The sequence below is a fragment of the Acinonyx jubatus genome, chromosome B3 (assembly GCF_027475565.1).
Source record: "Acinonyx jubatus isolate Ajub_Pintada_27869175 chromosome B3, VMU_Ajub_asm_v1.0, whole genome shotgun sequence".
NCBI classification, from domain to species: Eukaryota; Metazoa; Chordata; class Mammalia; order Carnivora; family Felidae; genus Acinonyx; species Acinonyx jubatus.
In genome coordinates, this window is record NC_069386.1 from 3056499 (window position 1) to 3075891 (window position 19393).

Genomic DNA, 19393 nt, shown 5'->3' on the forward strand with positions numbered 1-19393 from the left:
TACACTTCTTCCTAGTTTACTCTCCATTTTGGGAACCCTCCCTTAAGTTTTCTGGTTCTCTCCTGGACCACGTTAGCTCTTTTCCTTCACACCCCGGTTATTTATTCAGCTCATTACAGGGCTTTTCTATTTCCGATCTGTTCCTGTGTATTTCTTAATTTCTCTTAGCTCGCTTCAAAATAGTAAGTTATATTTTCATCTGCATCAAGGCCACATTTCCATGATGTTGCTATGTTACTGACACTTTTACAGCATCTTTGTATGGGGTGTGCTGACACCCCTATTTAAATGAGATCTGTTTTTTCCGTACTTTCAGGAGAGTGTAAGGGGGTGGGAGTGTTTCAGGGTCCTTACTATTCCCTCTTGTGGTGTTAAGGAGAAGTAGTCAACAGTGTGGCCACAGTTCTGAGATTCCTATCTTCTGGACTCTTCCACGCCCAAGGGTCCGGGCATCCATCACTTCCGCTTTGTGTCCTGTCTCAGCTTGGATTACAATCGCGGCAGGTTTGCTGGGTATTTCTTCGCACTCTTAAGGATGTGTGTTCCCCTCGTGCTCTCCAGCCCTCTTAAGGCCCGCGTAGGTGTGTGTGATGTCCCCTGCACTCAGCCACAGCCTGGCCCTGGAGTCCTCTCCCATCACTTACTGGTCTCAGACCCCGAGGGGTCACGTATGGTTGACTTCCGTGCCTCTTATCATCTCCATGTCGGTCTAGCTGTTAAACTTACAGCTCCTGTACAGTCTCCACTATTGGGTATGGTTTGGCCTCACCCACGTATAGCACTTGTGTTAACGTGACTATCTGTGTTTTTTTTTCTTTCCTTTATCAGTTCTCATTGCTCTGTTTTCTGCGTTGTTTTTTAAATTGAAGTATAGTTTTTTTTTAATGTTTTTTAAAATTTACTTTTGAGACAGAGAGAGACAGAGCATGAACGGGGGAGGGTCACAGAGAGAGGGAGACACAGAATCTGAAACAGTCTCCAGGCTCTGAGCGGTCAGCACAGAGCCCGACACGGGGCTCGAACTCACGGACTGTGAGATCATGACCTGAGCCGAGGTCAGACGCTCAACCGACTGAGCCCCAGGAGCCCCTAAATTGAAGTATAGTTGACACACGGTATTATATTCATTTCAGGTGTCCAACTTAGTGACTTGACAACTCTCTACGCATTAAGAAATGCTCACCACGGTACGTGGAGTCACCTCTGTCACCAGACGAAGTTATTACGACACTGCTGATGCCATTCCCTGTGCTGTGCTTCTCACCACTGTGACTTCTTTTCTTTGTGCCTGGAGGTTTGTACCTCTTCATTCCCCTCGCCACGAGGGATCTGGGGATATTAAACAGCTGTGCTGCCATTGTGGTTTTTCTTCACTATTTTCTAACTATTTTCAGAGGAACTGCCATGGACAATATATGCTGACGTGTCACAGTATTCATTTGTCCATGGCTTCACCTACCCCTTAAACGTGGATGCTTCCCCCAATTATAACCATCCTGCAGATCTCTCTTGAGCTGCAAATCTTTACTGGTGCCTTGACAGACCCTCAAACTACACACGTTTCAAAATAAACTCATTTTGTCTCCCTTTCGGGTCATCTCCCAAATGTGTTCTTCCTTCCCCAATTAACTTTAAACTTAATGCCATCTCTTATCCCTTGACCACACCCCTCTTTTCCGCTCAAATCTTACCAGTTCAGTCACCAAATCTGCCCACTCTATCTGCTAAAGAAACATCTCCCAACACTATCTACTGTTGTTCTCTGCCTGACTGCTTTCTTATTCTCATTGGTTTTATTCCAACCCATCTAACAAGGTCTCCTAGGCTCTGGTTCCTTTTCCCCCAACGAGCTGTTCACACTGCTGCCGGAACCACATGCCTGAAAGCCTTGCGTTTCACTCCCCTATTCAGAACCCTCCTCCGTGCCCTCAATGACTGCAGGGACAACCACACACACCGAGGTCCTCCCCGGTCTGGTGGCAACCTCTCCTCTCCACCTGTCTCACCTTCTTCCATTTCTTTGCTGCAACCTAGTCTCAAGCCACGTAAGACCGCCAAGCTCATAACCTGTGCCTTTGTGTGCACTCTTGTCACTGCCTGGACCCCCTTTGTCTCATTTCCACCTGGCCTGCACTCCAGCCTCTAAGACCCAGTTTTACACCTGCATCTTCTGCAACACTTTCCCAGGACCCATGCAGACCTAGATGTTTCCCCTCGATTCTTCACACAGTTCTGTAGATGGGAACCCTTTACTGGCTTGTCAGTCACAATTTTTTGGATCTGCCTCATTCAACTGTGAGCTCATGAAGACCACGTTCTTGGCTGTCCCAGGTCCCCAGTGCCCAGGGTAATCGATACAGCAGTGTGTGGTCAATGTCTGATGGTGAACTGATCAGGCATGTTCAATTTAGAAGAAGCTTTTATAAATCTCTTTATTTTAGTCAACAAGTGTTTTCCAAGCACCAAGTGGGATACATATATGCAGAGATGGTCCTTCCCCTCTGGCATCTACAACCTAGTCAAGAAAATAAGGCATATTCAGGAGTGTGTGTGTGTGTGTGTGTGTGTGTGTGTGTGTGTGTGTATGTGTATTATTTAATATAAATAGAACAGAGAGAAGTGTATGGACTTGAATGCACTGGGTATATTTCAAGTGGGTCAAAATGTAAGAACAAACTACCATATTAAGTCTAAAAAGACATTACTATTCAAGTAGAAGAGTGGTGATGTACAAAATTATTAATATTAAGAAACACATAATGAATACTACATAATAAAAAGAGGAAAAGGAAGATTTTAGAATAAACCTTGTAAGCTGGAATATTCTTCTATTCATAGAAGGAGTACCTAATGTGTTTAGATTAATCACCTTGGATCAAGATCAAACTAATCCTGAAGGATATGACTGATAGAATGGATTTCCATCTAGAGATAAGATATTAACTAGCTTTACCAAACAGCAATTATGAAAATAAAAATAAAGAGCACCTTAGAGAAGCCCAAAAGGTTCTTAAACTTTTTGAAAGAGTCCAGACATTGGAACTTCTTTCATTTCTTTTTTAATTTTTTTAATGTTTATTTATTTTTGAAAGAGAGAGAGAGACCAAGAGAGCATGCAAGGAGGGGAGGGGCCGAGAGAGAGGGAGACACAGAATCCGAAGCAGGCTCCAGGCTCCGAGCTGTCAGCACAGAGCCCGACACGGGGCTCGAACCCACGAACAGTGAGATCATGACCTGAGCTGAAGTCAGATGCTTAACTGAGCCACCTAGATGCCCCCAGACATTGGAACTTCTTGAGATCACTACCATCCCAAGTAACTATCAATAAGCTGAAAGTGTCTCATTAATGAGAAGTGTGTGTGTGTGTGTGTGTGTGTGTGTGTGTGTATGTGTAACCCTCTCATACAGTTGTGTGCTGCTAAATGCTTCACAAGTTCTTGGGGAGACAGCACTGACTATAACGTGTGCCAACTTCTGTGCGTGAATGCTTCCACCATGGCTGATTTCAAGCTATCAACCGAGCACGAGTTAAGAGATGACAGCTGGTTCTCCCAAGCTGGAATGGATGGGCCCCAACACACCACTGCTCTCATGAGTCACAGTTAATGAGTCTATTAAAAATTAGAACGCCGTATTTATAAACCCATGTGTCCAGGACATATCTTGAGCTGTTCTTTGTGAAAGTTCTCATTAAAGAGATCTCCTTTGTACTTGGCATATGGCTGTATTTCAAGAATTAAAGAGCTAGCAGACGTCGGTGACTGAACACAGGAGCTGAAGAAGTCAGAGACAATCACAAGTGTTGGAAAGGTGGTGATATACTAACAAGAGACAGAAGCAAGGTGGGGAGGCGGTTGGGAATTAAGTGGTTGTCTCTTTGCTTTCCCAGGATGAAGGCACATCCTATTTGGACACCTGCAGACACCATACTGAATAGAGGGTTAGAGACTGTTCCTGGAGATAGGGAATTATTTATAGAAGTCAGAGACGAGGTCAGGACACAGAATCAGCTCTGGAGGAGTGATATGCATCAAATATCTGATCAAATGTTGAGCTTTTTGGAGACTTGGAGGAAGACAAACCAGTAGACAAGATGTAGTTAGGTAAACAGGAAAAATGAAAAAAAAAACACCAAGAAACATCATGAAGGAGAATGATGAAGGCAGACAAAATGGTCAAATGCTCCATCAAGATATAGAGGGTACACAATGAGGAACGGTTTCTGGATTTCAGTCAAGGAACGGATTTCAGCAAGGGGTCCGCGGATCACAGAAATCCGCCGTTTGGGAAGAGTGCCCCACGCAGGAGTCAATGCTCCCTTCTTACAACTCGGAATGCAGTGTAAGAGTCGAAGGCTTCTTTCTGCCTGACGCGTAGTTCAGATCTAAAAACCAACGAGCCAACGAACGAACAAAGCCCCAGCAGCCATGAATGGAGCTAGTGTCAGGAGAGAGGGCTGTTCCGGCCGCAGGCCGAGAGGTCTGGCTCGGTGAGAGATGGAAATCCTGGCATGGCTCCTGAGCCTTTCTGTGTCCAGAGTTAGTGGCCAGTTTCAATGCAGAAAGGCCTTATCCAGAACCACAAGATGGATGGCTGCCCCCGAGTGAGCCAGCCTGTGGCACAAGGACTGGTCTGGCAGAAACCTTTGGGGAGGGTGGCGATTTTGGCATCACTCTCTGCCAAAACAAAGCAAGTCTGAGATGAGAGGGAATGTCTACTAACGGGAGACAAGCTGAACCCCGCAGGAAACCCAACACGTGTGCCTGACTGGGCCCGAGTCTGGATGCTGGCTTTTGGTTTCAGAGCCCGAGGCCAGCTCTGCCTTCCCGGGCATGTGAGCACACCCACCCTCGCTCTCACAGGGAAGACTTCTAGAGATGCAGCTTTGGCTGGGAGTGGGACGAGGTCTTGCCTGTGCCTGCGCTGATCTCTTGCGGTGCCCATCAGCTTGCCCTCGCCCTGCCCAGGGGTTGCCTAGGCGACTGACGAGCCTCAGGTCCCAGCCAGCTCGAGTGGGTAGCCTTCTCTCCTGTCTCCCTTTCCTCCCAGCAACAAGCCTCCCGATGAAAGATTTGCTTGTCTTCATTAGCAGGCTTGAGCTTTTCGAAAGGTCATCACTTCAACAGCACTCTGTGTTTCCTCCTGACTTTGCAAAGACTCTTGGGTAAGGGTATTTACCTGTTCAGAGCTTGCTGGGCCCCAGGACCTGTCACAGGTCTCATGGCCACTGGCCGCAAGGACACTCACTGTAGTCCAGACGGGAAAACATATGCACGCTCGGGAAGTAGCTCCCCAGGGAAATGCCATAAAACCTTGGGTCATTGTGAGTTCAAGCTGGGAAGTGCTGTGCGATTTCAGGGGCGGAAGACTTCACAGAAGAGGGAAGCTCGGGCCTGGATCCACGATTTGAGAGCGAGGACAAGAGCAAGGACCCAACGGGCAAGCACGGCTGGACATAATAACGGTGTTACTTCAGGGATGCGGAACCGGGAGCAGCAAATTCACTGCTCACATCAAGAATGGACAGGAGAGGGACACATGCCCAGTCTCCACTCTAAAAGGCCAATGAGAAGAGTCTGTTCTAGAACACAAGATGGAACTGACAAGGGCTGTCTGTTCTTAGGGAAAAGGAGAAAAGAGAGAATCAGAATGGCCTATTTTAGAGCATGGGAGGGGTTCTAGGTCCTCCCTGGCTGCATCTAAAACAAGGTGCCTGTTTTCTCCATGACCTCTGTTCACTTCCTGCCCTTCCCTTCCTGCCTTTTCCCCTCAGGTTAGGACAGCACTTGCCCAGAGAGACTATTACCCAGAGCCATTCCCACTTTGGACACAAACTCAAGGGCTGCGCAACCCTGATAAGGATGAGGGGCAGGTAGGGAAATGCTTCTCAAGCTCTGATGTGCTTTACAACACCTGGAGAGCTTGTTGAGATACAGATTCGGATCCTGAGGGCTGGCCTGGGGGCCGGGGGTGGGGGTGGGGGGCTCAAGATTCTTCATTTCTCAGGAGCTCCCAGCTTGTCAAGAGATGTCCGCGTGGTTGGATCTGGGCACCCTTAGTGTAGCCAGGAGATGAAGCATCACACAGTGCTGAGAGCTCTCTGCACAAGTGCCCGGCCCTTCTGTCCCCTGCAGCTCTATCCCTAACCTCGTGGAGATGGTAACTGGGCCCTTGACCTCCTCCAAGGGGGAGCAGCAGGTCTTCACACCTGGGGCTCAGCTGGGTGACTGCCATCAATACTGTCTGCCCACCAGCCTCCCTAGACACCCTCCTGTCTAACACCTTAACTAACACTTCCCCCCGCCTGACCCAGTCTCAAAGGAATACTTCCACTGTTTCTTGGGGACAGAGGAGGGGAAACAAAGCAAGCCAGCTTTTACAGATGAAGATCCCCAGGGCGGATTCCTACCTGTCCTTCCCCGTCGCTAGCCTCGGAAAGATGCCTCGCCTCTAGCAGCCACATCTGTCCATCCAGACCCTGACTGTAGGAGGAAACGATTTTCCTGCCCCTCGTGTTTCTGACCTACAACCTAGCAATTCATGGGGGAGAGTATTGGCCACTCGTTGGCTCTGGCTCCTTGGGAGTTGGACAGAGTGAGCACGGTCGCTGGATCCTGGGGCTCCTCCCGCAGACCCTGGAGGGACGGGTTTGTTTCTTGAGCATTTTCTGAGGGTTTAGGGAAACATGTATTGACGACTGTCAGTGGCCCAGATGAGGACAATGAGTGGTAGCTTGTCAATTAAGATAGTGTTTGAATACTGGCACTTAATTGAGCTAGACAGCTAAAACAAGGAACATACAAAGCCGGAGAACAAGCAGGCAGAGGTACTGCGAACCCACCCTAGGCCAGAAGAATGTGCGCTCTCCCTCGGGAAGATGAGAAGGGTCCACTCTGCCAGGTGCTTCTGTCCTAATATCTCACGTTAAGCTCACGGCAACCACTGCATTTAAATAACGGGAAATGGGGCTCAGACAGCTTAAGCACGCTGAACAAGGACGCCCAGTTTCCAGGCAACAGAGCTGGGAATCCATCGTGGGTGTGTCTGGAGCAAAACCCCTCGCCCTTGCATGAAAGACGTACGCCCTCGTACGAACCTTGGATCACACAAACGTGGCCTCGGATCCTAGCTCTACCCTTGGGAAAGTCACTCAATCCTAATGCGCCTCTGTGTCCTCGTCCACAGAAATGGAGGTGACGTCTGCTTCCTGCACCGTCGTGGGATGGTACGACCAGAGAAGTGTAACAGGCTTTGAGCCCGGCACGGGATTGAGGACTCAGGGAAGCTCAGCCGGGTCAGGGACTGCCCTTTCTTATTTGTTGAGATGGAGTCTGATGTCAGAAGGCCTCTCTACCCCCACTGGAGGCCCCAGGATACACACCCCCAAACGCATGCCGCAGAATCTTGTGGGGGAAATAATTAGAGGCTGAAACAAAAAAGGGGGCGAAAAGGAAGTAAGGTTGGGGACAGCCCTTACCTTCGACCAGTCTCCCACCGTTAAATGTGGAGGACAGTCTGTTCGGGCGCAGGACTTGTGAGAAGATGCCTTGGGTCCTTGGCACAACTCATCGGAGAGATTCAAGAAGCCGCCGTCGGTTAACAGCTGCCGGCAGGCGACTCTTCGGTTCTGAGTCCCCCCACCACAGGTCCTGGAACACTGAGGAGACGGAAGGAGGTGGGTCGGGGCTTGAACGGCCACGGGCGTGGTGGACCGTGGGGTCCCCGGTCTGCTGTACCTGCTGCCATTCCTCGATGTGCCAGCTAGGAGGGCAATCAAACTGACTGCAGGCTTGTAAAGCATGGGGCTTCTCATCCCTGCATTCCTCGGGGGGGGCCGGGGACTCCCCCGGGTAGAGGCAGTGCACCTCCCGGGTCTGGATTCCGACACCACAGGTAGCCGAGCAGGGCCCCCAAGAGCCAGTGTGCCACCTGTATCAAAACACAAGGGACGGGGGAGTTGAAGTGGCCGGTGAGACCACGTGCAACGGTCCAAGCATCAACGATTTCAAGTTCTTCTCTGGGCGCCCAGATTTCACACTCCACGCACAGACCCGAGACCACAGCATCCCCACCGACAGATGGCGGTTAAAATACAGACATATAATATGCACAGGCAAGAAACGCGGGGAAAGTGTTTAAAGATTTTTAACCCACTTGGGAAAGCCCAGAGGACAAAAGGAGCAGATCTCTCCCCGTTCTTAACATGCCACCATATATCAATAATAAAATCTTGGTTTTGTTTTGAATAGAGCCCCAAGGCAAGCATGATTTATATGGGTGTCAGAAGAAATTTTAAATGCTTAAAAGCACACTTCAGGAAATTTTCAGGGCACCTGGATTCATTATTTGGAATATCCCTAAGAAAATTCTTCTCTGTTAGGATTGGATTTACAACACGTACGTATAATGGGATTCCTTTCCAATAAGATCTTGGAAAAATCAGGTTTTCTCATGAAACATCTGTAAAAATGAAAACCCAGGGCAGCTGCTTTTGATACATATTTCCAAACTGCATTCAAGGAAGATTCTCTTGAATCTCAATTCACACTCCCGCTAGAAGCATGTGAGAGAGCGTGGTTTCTGTCACCCACACCGGACAGCATCCCTGCCCACCTGATGGGTGAACAATTGGACGTTATAGTTATCTTAATTTGGGGGTATTTAATGATCAGCAAATGCAAAATTTTAACTAGTGGAGACATATCATAAGGAAACAATTTTAAAATGCTTACAATTGACATAAAAGGATGTTTGCTCCTAGGTGGTGGGTAATAGCAAAAAAACAAAAAACAAAAAGCCAATTTAATTAAATTTTATAAAATGGAATGAGACGATCTAAATGTTTAACAATAAAGGGTAAACTACGTAACTGTATATTCATGCAGCACAATGCTAGCAGCCATTTAAAAACAAAGTATAGTTATGGACATTGAAATAAATTCATGATACATGTTTATTAGCAAACAGGTAAAAAATACTGTATAATCATATTGTCTTATGCATTTATAAATGCATGCAGAAAAAAAGCCTGGAAAATTACACATCAAAATGTCAACAGTGATGAGGTCTAAATGATAGGATTTTTATTTTCTTTATTCTTGCCAGTATTTCCCCTGATTTTCCTTAAAATAAACATTCATTGTTAGAAAAAATAAGTTAGTTCTTCGAAAAAAAAATAGTGTTTATCTAAGGGTGACTTTCAGTTTTTCTGATTTCTAATTTTCTATAATAAATATGTTTTACTTGTGCAAATAAGAGGAAAAATACAAAATGAAAAGTACGCGAGACAAATGCAATGGGACAAAAAGATGAAAACTTTCATTTATGAAGGCAAAGTTCACAATGAAGATATAATACTCATAAAAGTATGAAGACTGAATAAAAAGTATAAATATACATATAAAGTACAGCTGTTAGATATAAGGAAAATAGAAGCATAAGTAATAAAAAATTTTAAAAGCTATAAAATACTTCTCTAAGCCCCTGGTATATCAAGAAGGCAAACTTTAAATAAGAATATAGAAAATTTAGTGACACATTTCGAAGGCTTGATGACGTAGATAAATTTTGGGGAAATTACAAAAAGTTTTATTCAAGATTGGGACTAGATCCTGTTAATTTTGTGGTTGAGTTTCTACAAATTTTCAAGAAACAGGAGAATTCCCATGTTATTTTAAAAGCTCCAAAGTAAAAAAGAAGATTAAAATATTCTCATGCATCACAAAGCTAGGAAAAAGCTTGAGCACAAAATCTGCAAATATACATAAAGAGTTTTACATGTAATGATGTATTCTAAATCCTAAATAAAAGAGAAGTATAAATCCCAAGTAAAAGAGAAGTTAATCAAAGGATTACAATACTAACAGTACACACTGTGGACTGAATGGTTGTATCCCTCCCCCAAATTATTTGAAGTCCTCAATTTTGATGTGATGGTAGTTGAGACTGGGACTTTAGGAGGCAATCAGAGTTAGATGAGGTCATGAGGTGGGGGCCTCATGATGGGATCAGTGGCCCTATCAGAAGAGAAACCAGAGTTCTCTCTCTCTCTCTCTCTCTCTCTCTCTTTCTCTCTCTCCAACAGGAGGACACAGAAAAAAGGCAGGTGTCTTCAAGCCAGGAAGAGAGCTCTCATCAGAACTGTGCCCTTTCCAGCACCTTGATCTTAGACTTTCCAACCTCCAGAACTGTGAGAAAATAATTTTTTGCTTAATCTATCCAATCTATGACATTTTGTTATCACAGCTTGGGCTGATTAATATAGCATGTTTTTTTGACCACAGTGGAACCATATGAGACAATCCCAATACTTAGAAATAATCATCTAAATTACTCATGGATCAAAGAAGAAATCATAATGGAAATTAGACAGTATGTTTTAGATACTTGCTAATAAAAATACAAAGTGCTAAAACCTGTGGAATGCAGCTAAAGCCATGATTAGAAGAAAATCAATAGCCTTAAATGAATATATTAAAAAGAAAGGCTTAAAATCATAACCTAAGTATCCATTTCAAAGAAGTTAAAAAAAAGAACAGTACATTAACCCCCCCCCCAAAAAAAAGTAGAAGAGAGGTACAAAATACATGAGAACAGATACGAATGGACCAGAAAACAAAAGTTACCCCTTCAAAAGACTAATAAAATTGATAAACTCATGGTGATTTAGGAAGAACAAAAAGATAATCCATAATTACCAACAAAAGGAATTTAAGAGGGGATCTCAAAGGCATTAAAAATAAAGAGTACAGGGCACGTGGGTGGCTCAATCAGTTAAGTGTCTCACTTCAGCTCAGGGCACGATCTCATGATTCATGAGGTTGAGCCCCGTATCAGGCTCAGCACTCACAGTGCAGAGCCTGCTTTGGATCCTCTGTCTCTCTGTCTGTCTGTCTGTCTGTCTGTCTCTTTCTCTCTCCCTCTCTCAAAAATCAATAAGCATTAAAAAAATAAAATAAAAATAAAGAGAATAAGTGTGTAATGGAAAACACTATATGTCAATAAATTAAAAAATTTACATAGACTGAAAATATTCCTACAAAAACCGACTTACCAAACTAACACATAAATGGAGAGAAATATGAATAGTTCTATATCTATTAGGTTAAATGTGTAATTTAAAATACTTGAAAAGTAAGCTCAAGTGTCAGCTTCCTTGGAGAAATTCTACTAAACATTTAATGCATAAATATTCCAACCTTATATAAATTCTCCAGAAATAGAAAAAGAGGGAAAACTTCCTGACTCATTTAGGTCAATGTCACTCATAAACACAGATGTATAAATCCTAAACAAAATATTACCAATGAAATGATAAATAAATATTACATCGTGACCAAGTTGGGATTATTCCTGGAAGGCAAAGTGGCTTCCATCTTGGCAAATCAATCAGTGTTTTTGATATTAACAAAACATAGGAGAGAAATCATGTGATTGTTCCAATAGAGGGTGAAAAACAGTTGATAACTGCACCAATATTCATGATTGAGAACTTTCTTAATCTGAATAAGTGCATCCAAAAAAGCAAATGGTAGTGGTGGGGGCAGCGGAGGAGAATAGAGCAAGATATCTGCATCCTTCTCTCTTTAAAAAACAAAAGGCAGTAACAGTTAATGAAAGACATAAGGCTCAAGCTAATTTCCCATACAAAATAAACATCTCAGTAGACCATAAATCAAATGGAAACAGTGCTGAAGCGGACTAAGGTTATCCAGGTTTGGTGGATGCCAGGATTGAAAACTTTTCATAACAGCTGGGAGTCCAATTTCTACGGGGAAAGTAAACACCTGGCACCACAGTGAGGGGGGGTGACTGAAGCTAGGCTCCTTTCTAGAAACACAGTGGGCAAGACTCCCTGACCCATAACTGAAGGCTGAAGAAAAGTAGCCTGTGTGTGTGGTTGAAATTGATCAGCTGTCTGGGATAACATAAAAGAACGGAGATAACTGGAGCCTGGTTATTGCGCCAAACTGTCATATAATCTGGGAAGGGTTCTGCAAAATCTCACCTGGGATCAGAACCTAAAGGAAGCAATATGAGACCTGGTTCTGATTTGAGGCTCTTGGGGAGAGGTATTTATTCAGGTAAGCCAAAAACTCCAGAGAAGAACACGTAACTCCCATTCAATATGAGCTTGCAAACCAAAAGGTCCAAGGAGAAAAAAAATTAATGACATGAAAGCGAGCAGACACACTCAACAGATGACAGAATTCTCCCCTAAAGAAATAGAAATAACAATAGCACTACTTGTATAGCATGTACTATTTCCCACATTTGGTTTTAATATAATACTCACTTTATCTTTATAGTGTCTTAAAAAACTTTAATGTAACTATGTTGGGTTTTTTTTTTTTTATTCTTAGGGGCTAATAATGATCCAGGAAATAGCAGACTGATTGCATATGCTTCCTTCTGTTTCCTTCCACCCACACTCCCAAAAATACCCACTAAAAAGAGAGCAAAGGGATAAAAGTGGTGTCAAACAAAGGCATATAACCACAAAGACAAAGAGACTATCAGGGATGCATTTGAAACATTTTGTAAGCCGGAGAGAAGATGGAAAATGATGTTTAACTTAGCAGCCTGGAGAACTCTGAAAACTAAGCTGGTATTTGTGGGAAAGTCCAAAAGCAAGAAGCCATGAAAAGATCAGACACAACATATGTCTAAAACTGGGGCATAGCTGAAGCGAAAATTCACTGAAAGTGATTCACTTAAAGTCTATATAAACCTGAAATCCTTTTGCATGTCTGAGGCATGAAGGCGATTTATTCTCCCACACCCAACAGAAGGTCGAGGGACTTACTTAAGGACTTGGCAAAGAGCAAAAAGTGGGGGACTGTACTAAGAATGAGGAATAAGTGAGGATCTACGTATTGCCAGGTGAGACCATTAGAGTTCTTCTGTCTTGGCTCAGAGAAAATACTTCCAGTCAGACTTGTATCCTTTTCCCATGCAGACAAAAGGTTGGAGAAATCCTCACTAGAAACATTAACCAGCTACACAAAAACAAACTCAAAATGGATGAAAGACCTAAATGTTAGACAGGAAGCCATCAGGAGAAAGCAGGTAAAAACCTCTTTGACCTTGGCCGCAGGAACTTCTTACTCAACGTGTCTCTGGAGGCAAGGGAAACAAAAGCAAAAATGAACTATTGGGACCTCATCAAGATAAAAAGCTTCTGCACAGTGAAGGAAGCAATGAGCAAAACTAAAAGGCAACTGACAGAATGGGAGAAGATACTTGCAAATGACATATCAGATAAAGCTTTAGTATCCAAAATCTATAAAGAACTTAACACCCAAAAAACAAATAATCCAGTGAAGAAATGGGCAAGAGACATGAACAGACACTTCTCCAAAGAAGACATCCAGATGGCCAACCAACACATGAAAAAATACTCAACATCATTCATCATCATGAAAACACAAATCAAAATCACAATGAGACACCACCTCATACCTGTCAGAATGGCTAACATTAACAACTCTGGCAACAACAGAGGTTGGTGAGGATGCGGAGAAAGTGGATCTCTTTTGCACCACTGGTGGGAATGCAAACTGGTGTATCCATTCTGGAAAACCGTATGGAGATTCTTCAAAAAATTAAACTACCCTATGACCCAGCAATTGCATTACTAGGTATTTATCCATGCAATACAGGTGTGCTGTTTCGAAGGGACACACGCACCCCAATGTTTATAGCAGCACTATACACACACACACGCACACACACACACAATGGAGTATTCCTCGGCAATCAAAAAGAACGAAATCCTACCATTTGCAACTACGTGGATGGAACCAGTGGGTATTATGCTAAGTGAAATTAGTCAGAGAAAGACAAAAATCCTATGACTTCACTCATATGAGGACTTTAAGATACAAAACAGAGGAACATAAGGGAAGGGAAGCAAAAGTAATATAAAAACAGGGAGTGGGATAAAACATAAGAGACTCTTAAATATGGAGAACAAACAGATGGTTACTGGAGGGGTTGTGAGAGGGGGGATGGGCTAAATGGGGAAGGGGCACTAAGGAGTCTACTCCTGAAATCGTTGTTGCACTATATGCTAACTAACTTGGATGTAAATTTAAAAAATAAATAAATTAAAAGATATTCAATAAAAAAGGAAAAAAAAGAAACATTAACTAGCTTGAGAGCAAAAATCAAATTCAGAAGGTCTCCCTATGAAGCAGCCCATCTAGATCACTCTAGAGTGAAGCCTACCACTCAACAAATTCTGTCCATATACACAGGGCTTCCAATCTGCCTTTTTTAATACATCATACTTAAATGAATAGTCAAGGAACACAAAATACTTAATTAAAACATCTAAGAAAAAAGAAACCAAAACAGGCATACAGGAGAAAACAGACAGAATGCAAGGTACAAAAGAAAACAAAACTAATATAAAATAAAAACTTCATAATTCATATTCTCAAGAAACAAAAGATACTGTATTCACGAAATGAAAACAGGATGTTGTTTAAAAAGGTACTAGGAACCTAAAGAGAACCAAAAAGACCTGTATAAATTAAAAATAACTAAATAAAAATGTAACCAATCAATTGAGAAATAGAAGTAAAGATAACTCTCAAAAAGTAGGAATAGAAGAAATGCAAAGTTCTTCTTTGAACTGAATGGGTCAGTTCAGAAAGTCCAACATTATACAACGGGAGGTTCATTTAAAAAGCAGAAGAAAAGAATAACTCGAGAAAATTTCCCAAAATGGAAAGAAGTATTAGGATTTTAAAGCCCCTCCCAATTTCCCAGCACAAAAGATAACAATGAGCTACGCCAAAGCATATGACATTGTTCCACTGTCTTCCAGAGGTAATAAAACAGGTCTGCGCGGATGATGAGGGATCTACGTGGCAAAGCAGTTCTCAAAGCAGCACTGGATGTTAGAACTCAATGAATGGAGCAATGCTTCAAGAAATTGTTTGGAGGACACCTGGGCTCAGTCAGCTAAGTGTCCAACTCTGGATTTCAGCTCAGGTCATGATCTCAGAGTCCTGGCATCCAGCCTCGAGTCAGGCTCAGTATTGGGCATGGAGAATGCTTGATCTTCTCTCTCTCCCTCTCTCTCTACCCCTCCCCTAATTGCTCACACACATGTGCTCTCTTGCTCTCTCTGTGTCTCAAAAAAAATTTTTTTTGAGAGAAAATGATATGCAACTTTGAAATCTACACCCAGGCAAAAGATTAAGGTGTAATAGAACATTTCCAGATATTCAAGAGCAAAAACTTAATCCCTAGCTTTCTTGGGAAGCTCCTGGATTTATGTGCTCCAACAAAAAATAGTGAACAGCCTAAGAAAGAGGAAAGCATGGAACATGAAGGGTGGAAAACAAAGAATCCAATGTAAAAGAGATGCAAGGAACCCTCAATATGAGAGTGAAAGGACACAAAAGCTGTTTAGGAAGGAGCAACCAGTCCAATTTGGAGCAGGAAGAGGAAGTGCTCTGAGAGGGATATCCCCAAGAAAATGATGTAACAGAATACATGATGTATTTGAATGCACTGCAAGGATAGTTAAACCCTGGTAGATATTTTGAGAATAAATTAATGACAGGATCATAGGAACTAAGAAAACAAAAAAAAAAAAAATGAAGGCAATTATAAACTCCAGAGAAAACAAAAATGAAAATGCAACCATAGTAAAGTATTAAATGTTTCATTCTCCCTTTTTGAAGAACAGCTTTATTGAGATATACTTTATATAACTTAAAATTTACCTTTTTATAATGTTGCAAAGTTCCTTTTAAGAAACAGATCCTGCCTAGTCCCGGGCCCTTTTAGATACTAAAAGCCTCACTATGGTGGAACATCTGACCATGATCCAACAGATAAGCATATGACTTGAGCTGCTTATAATGAAGTGGACATACTGTGAGATTGAGCCCCATGTGAGGCTCTGCACTGACAGTATGGAGTCTGTTTGGGATTCTCTCTCCCTCTCTCTCTGCCTCTCTGCTGCTCACGCTCTATATCTCAAAATAAATAAAAAAGAATTAATTCTAGGTTATCTCATTGGTTCTTCTTTAATGTTTATTTATTTTTGAGAGAGAGAGAGTGAGCACAAGTAGGGGAGGGGCAGAGAGAAAGGGAGACATGGAATCTGAAGCAGGCTCCAGGCTCTGAGCTGTCAACACAGAGTCCAGTGTGGGGCTGGAACTTACATACTGAGAGATCATGACCCTCGCCAAGGTTGGCCGCTTAACCAACTAAGCCAGCCAGGCATGCCTCTAATTGGTTCTTTTTAAGACTCACCTATTCTTACCACATTTCTGCCTATGTCTATTTTGTAATTTCCAGTTCTTCACATGGATGTTATTTACCAATTTATATCACCAAAGATCTTAGTAATATTTAAAGTCTTTTTTGGATTGTTCTGGTATTTTGATTTCTTCTGGAGTGAATTCACCTTTCAGCTGCTGATGCCAGTGACTATCTTCATTAGCATTAGATTTCTTCATGTGCTTTGGAATTTCATTTTGCAGGCTCAACGTGGAGGAAGGTTTCTCTTTCCTCATCTCCCTTTATCCTTTTCTCTGACCCTTAACCCTTCTCTGTCTACAGTTTTGCTTGTCTCCATCTAGCCCTCCAGGATCTCCAGTCTGGAACCAAGTCTTGCGTGGACAACATGGCACAAAAGCACAGCAAGGGCACTGGGAGTCCAACCACCGAGCTAACATGTAATCTGGGCTTGTATCATTGTCTGTCCTCTGTCTCCCCAAGCACACAGCCTTCACACAATGGCTTCAGGCTGTGCTCGGCAGTACCTTTTTCCTGCAAAGAAACAGTGGAGGTGGTTCCTTCTTAATCAATCAAAAGGAAGGTATTCAGTCCCTCCTCTCCATAGGCACTGAATTCTCACGTACCCCAACGGCTTTGGGGCCTCAAGCCCTCAAGAACCACAGGTCTGTTTCCACTCATCACTTCACACTTCCGTCCCTTTCCTGGCCCAGATAGTTCTTTTCATGACTTTCCCCTGGGTATATTGTTTTAATTTCCCTATTCTTATACAGCATCGATCATCAATCTGTATTTGGAACAGAATGTAAAATTAAAACACTATCTCCGTTGGATACCTAGTAATTAGAATGTGATTTTAGATATAAATTTCCAGTAGCTTTCGAGGTGAGGGCAATCACCAACAGTAGATATATACATCACATTTTGATGATAATTGAGCCACATGGGTAAGTAACTAAAAGGACATTGTCTCACTATAATTCGGCTTAGATGTACAACTTACTTGGAGTGACTTCGGATATTCATCTTTCACGAAAGTATGGAGCTAGAAGAAGCCACCAGAGGCACAAGGGACTGGAAATGAAACCACTATTAATCAAGAAATGGGTAGCGGTTTCTTCTTAACAGACAATGGGCTAAATACAGAATTTTTTCAAGTTCAAGAACTGGGTAACAAGTAGGTGGAGGAACACATCCGTCTTGCCTCTTGCTTTCTGACCTCCCTCCCTAGCAGTGCTGACTGCTGTCAGAGAAGAAAGCCTTCCTCAGATGAGTGGGACCATTATGTAACCTTGCCTGTTTCTGCAAGCTGCTGGCTCGCTCCTGGAAAAAGCAAACTCCATAAATAGCAGACACTCAGCAGTTATAGCATAGACCAGGGGGAGTAACCCCATAAGAGCAAATAAACATACAACACCCCACCTTGGAGAGTCTAGGCAAATACATCAAATGCATTTGCCTTTGGGTAAATAAAGATCCACTGACTGTCCAACCCAATCTCAGTGGTAAGTTCCACCCTGGGGTGATATTTTACTGCTATTGCCCTTGGAGTCAGTAAATATTTGTGTGGAAAATATTACGCAACACCCTGTTCCTGTTATTCCTACACCACTGGTTTCTAGAACCTAAAACATTTTTGTAAACTTACCTTTACTTTGGCACCGACCCTTTGTCTCTGCTGGGCTTTTTCCAACATAACTCTCAACGCTCGAAAAGTTTATTAAATTTGCAATTTTGAAGCGAGGAAGAGTGTTTCCCTTCACATAAAAACAGACTCTTAATTTTGCAAAGAGGCCAAGACATATCGTGTGCTCTATTATTCCTAGCTTGGAAGCTCTGTGGGCAAGACGCGGCTGAAGAAGACGTGCAATCGTTGTTGCTGAGGCACAGCAAAGAGGGGACAGAGGCTCTGCTGCACACAGGGCACACCAGCGTGCGTCCCTCAGCAGCCTTAAGAAACAAGGTCCGGACTTGTTCCTAAATCCTGCTCTGGCTCAGCAAGCAAAGAAAGAGCAGTACCGCAGACTGAGCTCAACCCTGCCGTGACCTCCTGGGCAGGTCAAGGGAAGGCTGTTGTTCTTAGAACTAAAATGAGCCCTGAGCATTTCCAACTACTCATGAGTAGACTCAAGGGTCTAGGCATAGTTCTGAAGATGTGAGTGAAAAACGCAACCTGAAAGCACCCTCTACAGTGAAAGGCCGGCACCGAAAGGACCTTGGGGGTCACAATGTGCAGCATCTCCCATCGTTACTCAGATGGAGAAGCTCAGCCCGGAGGGCTAGGCACCTTCTGAAACTGCCGGAGGGGGTCGAGCGGGGGTGCCGCCCCTGACCCACCCCCGGTCCTCTCTCCACTCCTAAGAGCTCCCCTCTAACAAGGGTCTCAGATGAGGGTCCCACCTCTCATTCTATTGGACTTCATTGTACCAGTGAGAAGCGATCACTTCCCCGGGGAGAGAATAAACTTGTTTCATGGTAGAAAAGGGCTCCAGACAGTGGGCCTGGCACGTGCAAAGGTCTGAAGGCATGAACAAACATGAGCGTGGGTCATGGTGAAAATTCACCATGGCTGCTGAGGAAGTTCCTCTGCATGCGTGTGCATGTGCGTGTGTGTGCACACGCCCGCAGTGAGGGTGGTAGTGATGGGAGACAGGGTTCAAACCTAAAACCAGGGTCACAAAGGACTTTATAGGCTGTAGCGGATTGGATTGCTTCCCCCTAAAAGTTGTCGAAGCTTTGAGTCCTAGTACCTGTAAACGTGACCTTATTTGGAAAGAGGGTCTTTGCCAATGATCAACTTAGATGATGTCATTAGAATGGGCCCCGATCCAATATGAGGGCTGTCCCAATAAAAAGGGGACATTTGGACAAAGAGACAAACAGGAGGAAGACAACACGGAAACACAGGGCGAATAGCATCTGTGAGCCAAGGAACGACGGCGGCTACCAAGAGCCAGGAGAGAGACCTGGACCAGGTTCTCCCTCCCAGCCTCAGCAGGAGTCGACCCTGCCAGCACTTGATCTCAGACTCCCCAGCCTCCAGGACTGAGACAATACGTTCCTGCTGATTAAGCCCCCTAGTCCGAGGTAGTCCCAGGAGACTCCTCCATATGCCAAAGTAAAGAGTGTGGCG

At 43.7% G+C, this 19393-nt stretch overlaps 1 protein-coding gene across 6 annotated transcripts in view; it reads right to left on the reverse strand.

Moving 5' to 3' along the window:
• ADAMTSL3 (ADAMTS like 3) overlaps positions 1-19393 on the reverse strand; it is a 350744-nt gene that overhangs the window by 78112 nt on the left and 253239 nt on the right. For all 6 annotated transcript variants that reach the window (XM_053223471.1, XM_053223476.1, XM_027068223.2 and 3 more), the window contains 2 exons: positions 7737-7929; positions 7478-7657 (listed from right to left, as the gene is read on the reverse strand). In XM_053223471.1, the coding sequence (XP_053079446.1) occupies positions 7478-7657; positions 7737-7929 (373 nt within the window). The remainder of the gene's footprint in view (positions 1-7477; positions 7658-7736; positions 7930-19393) is intronic.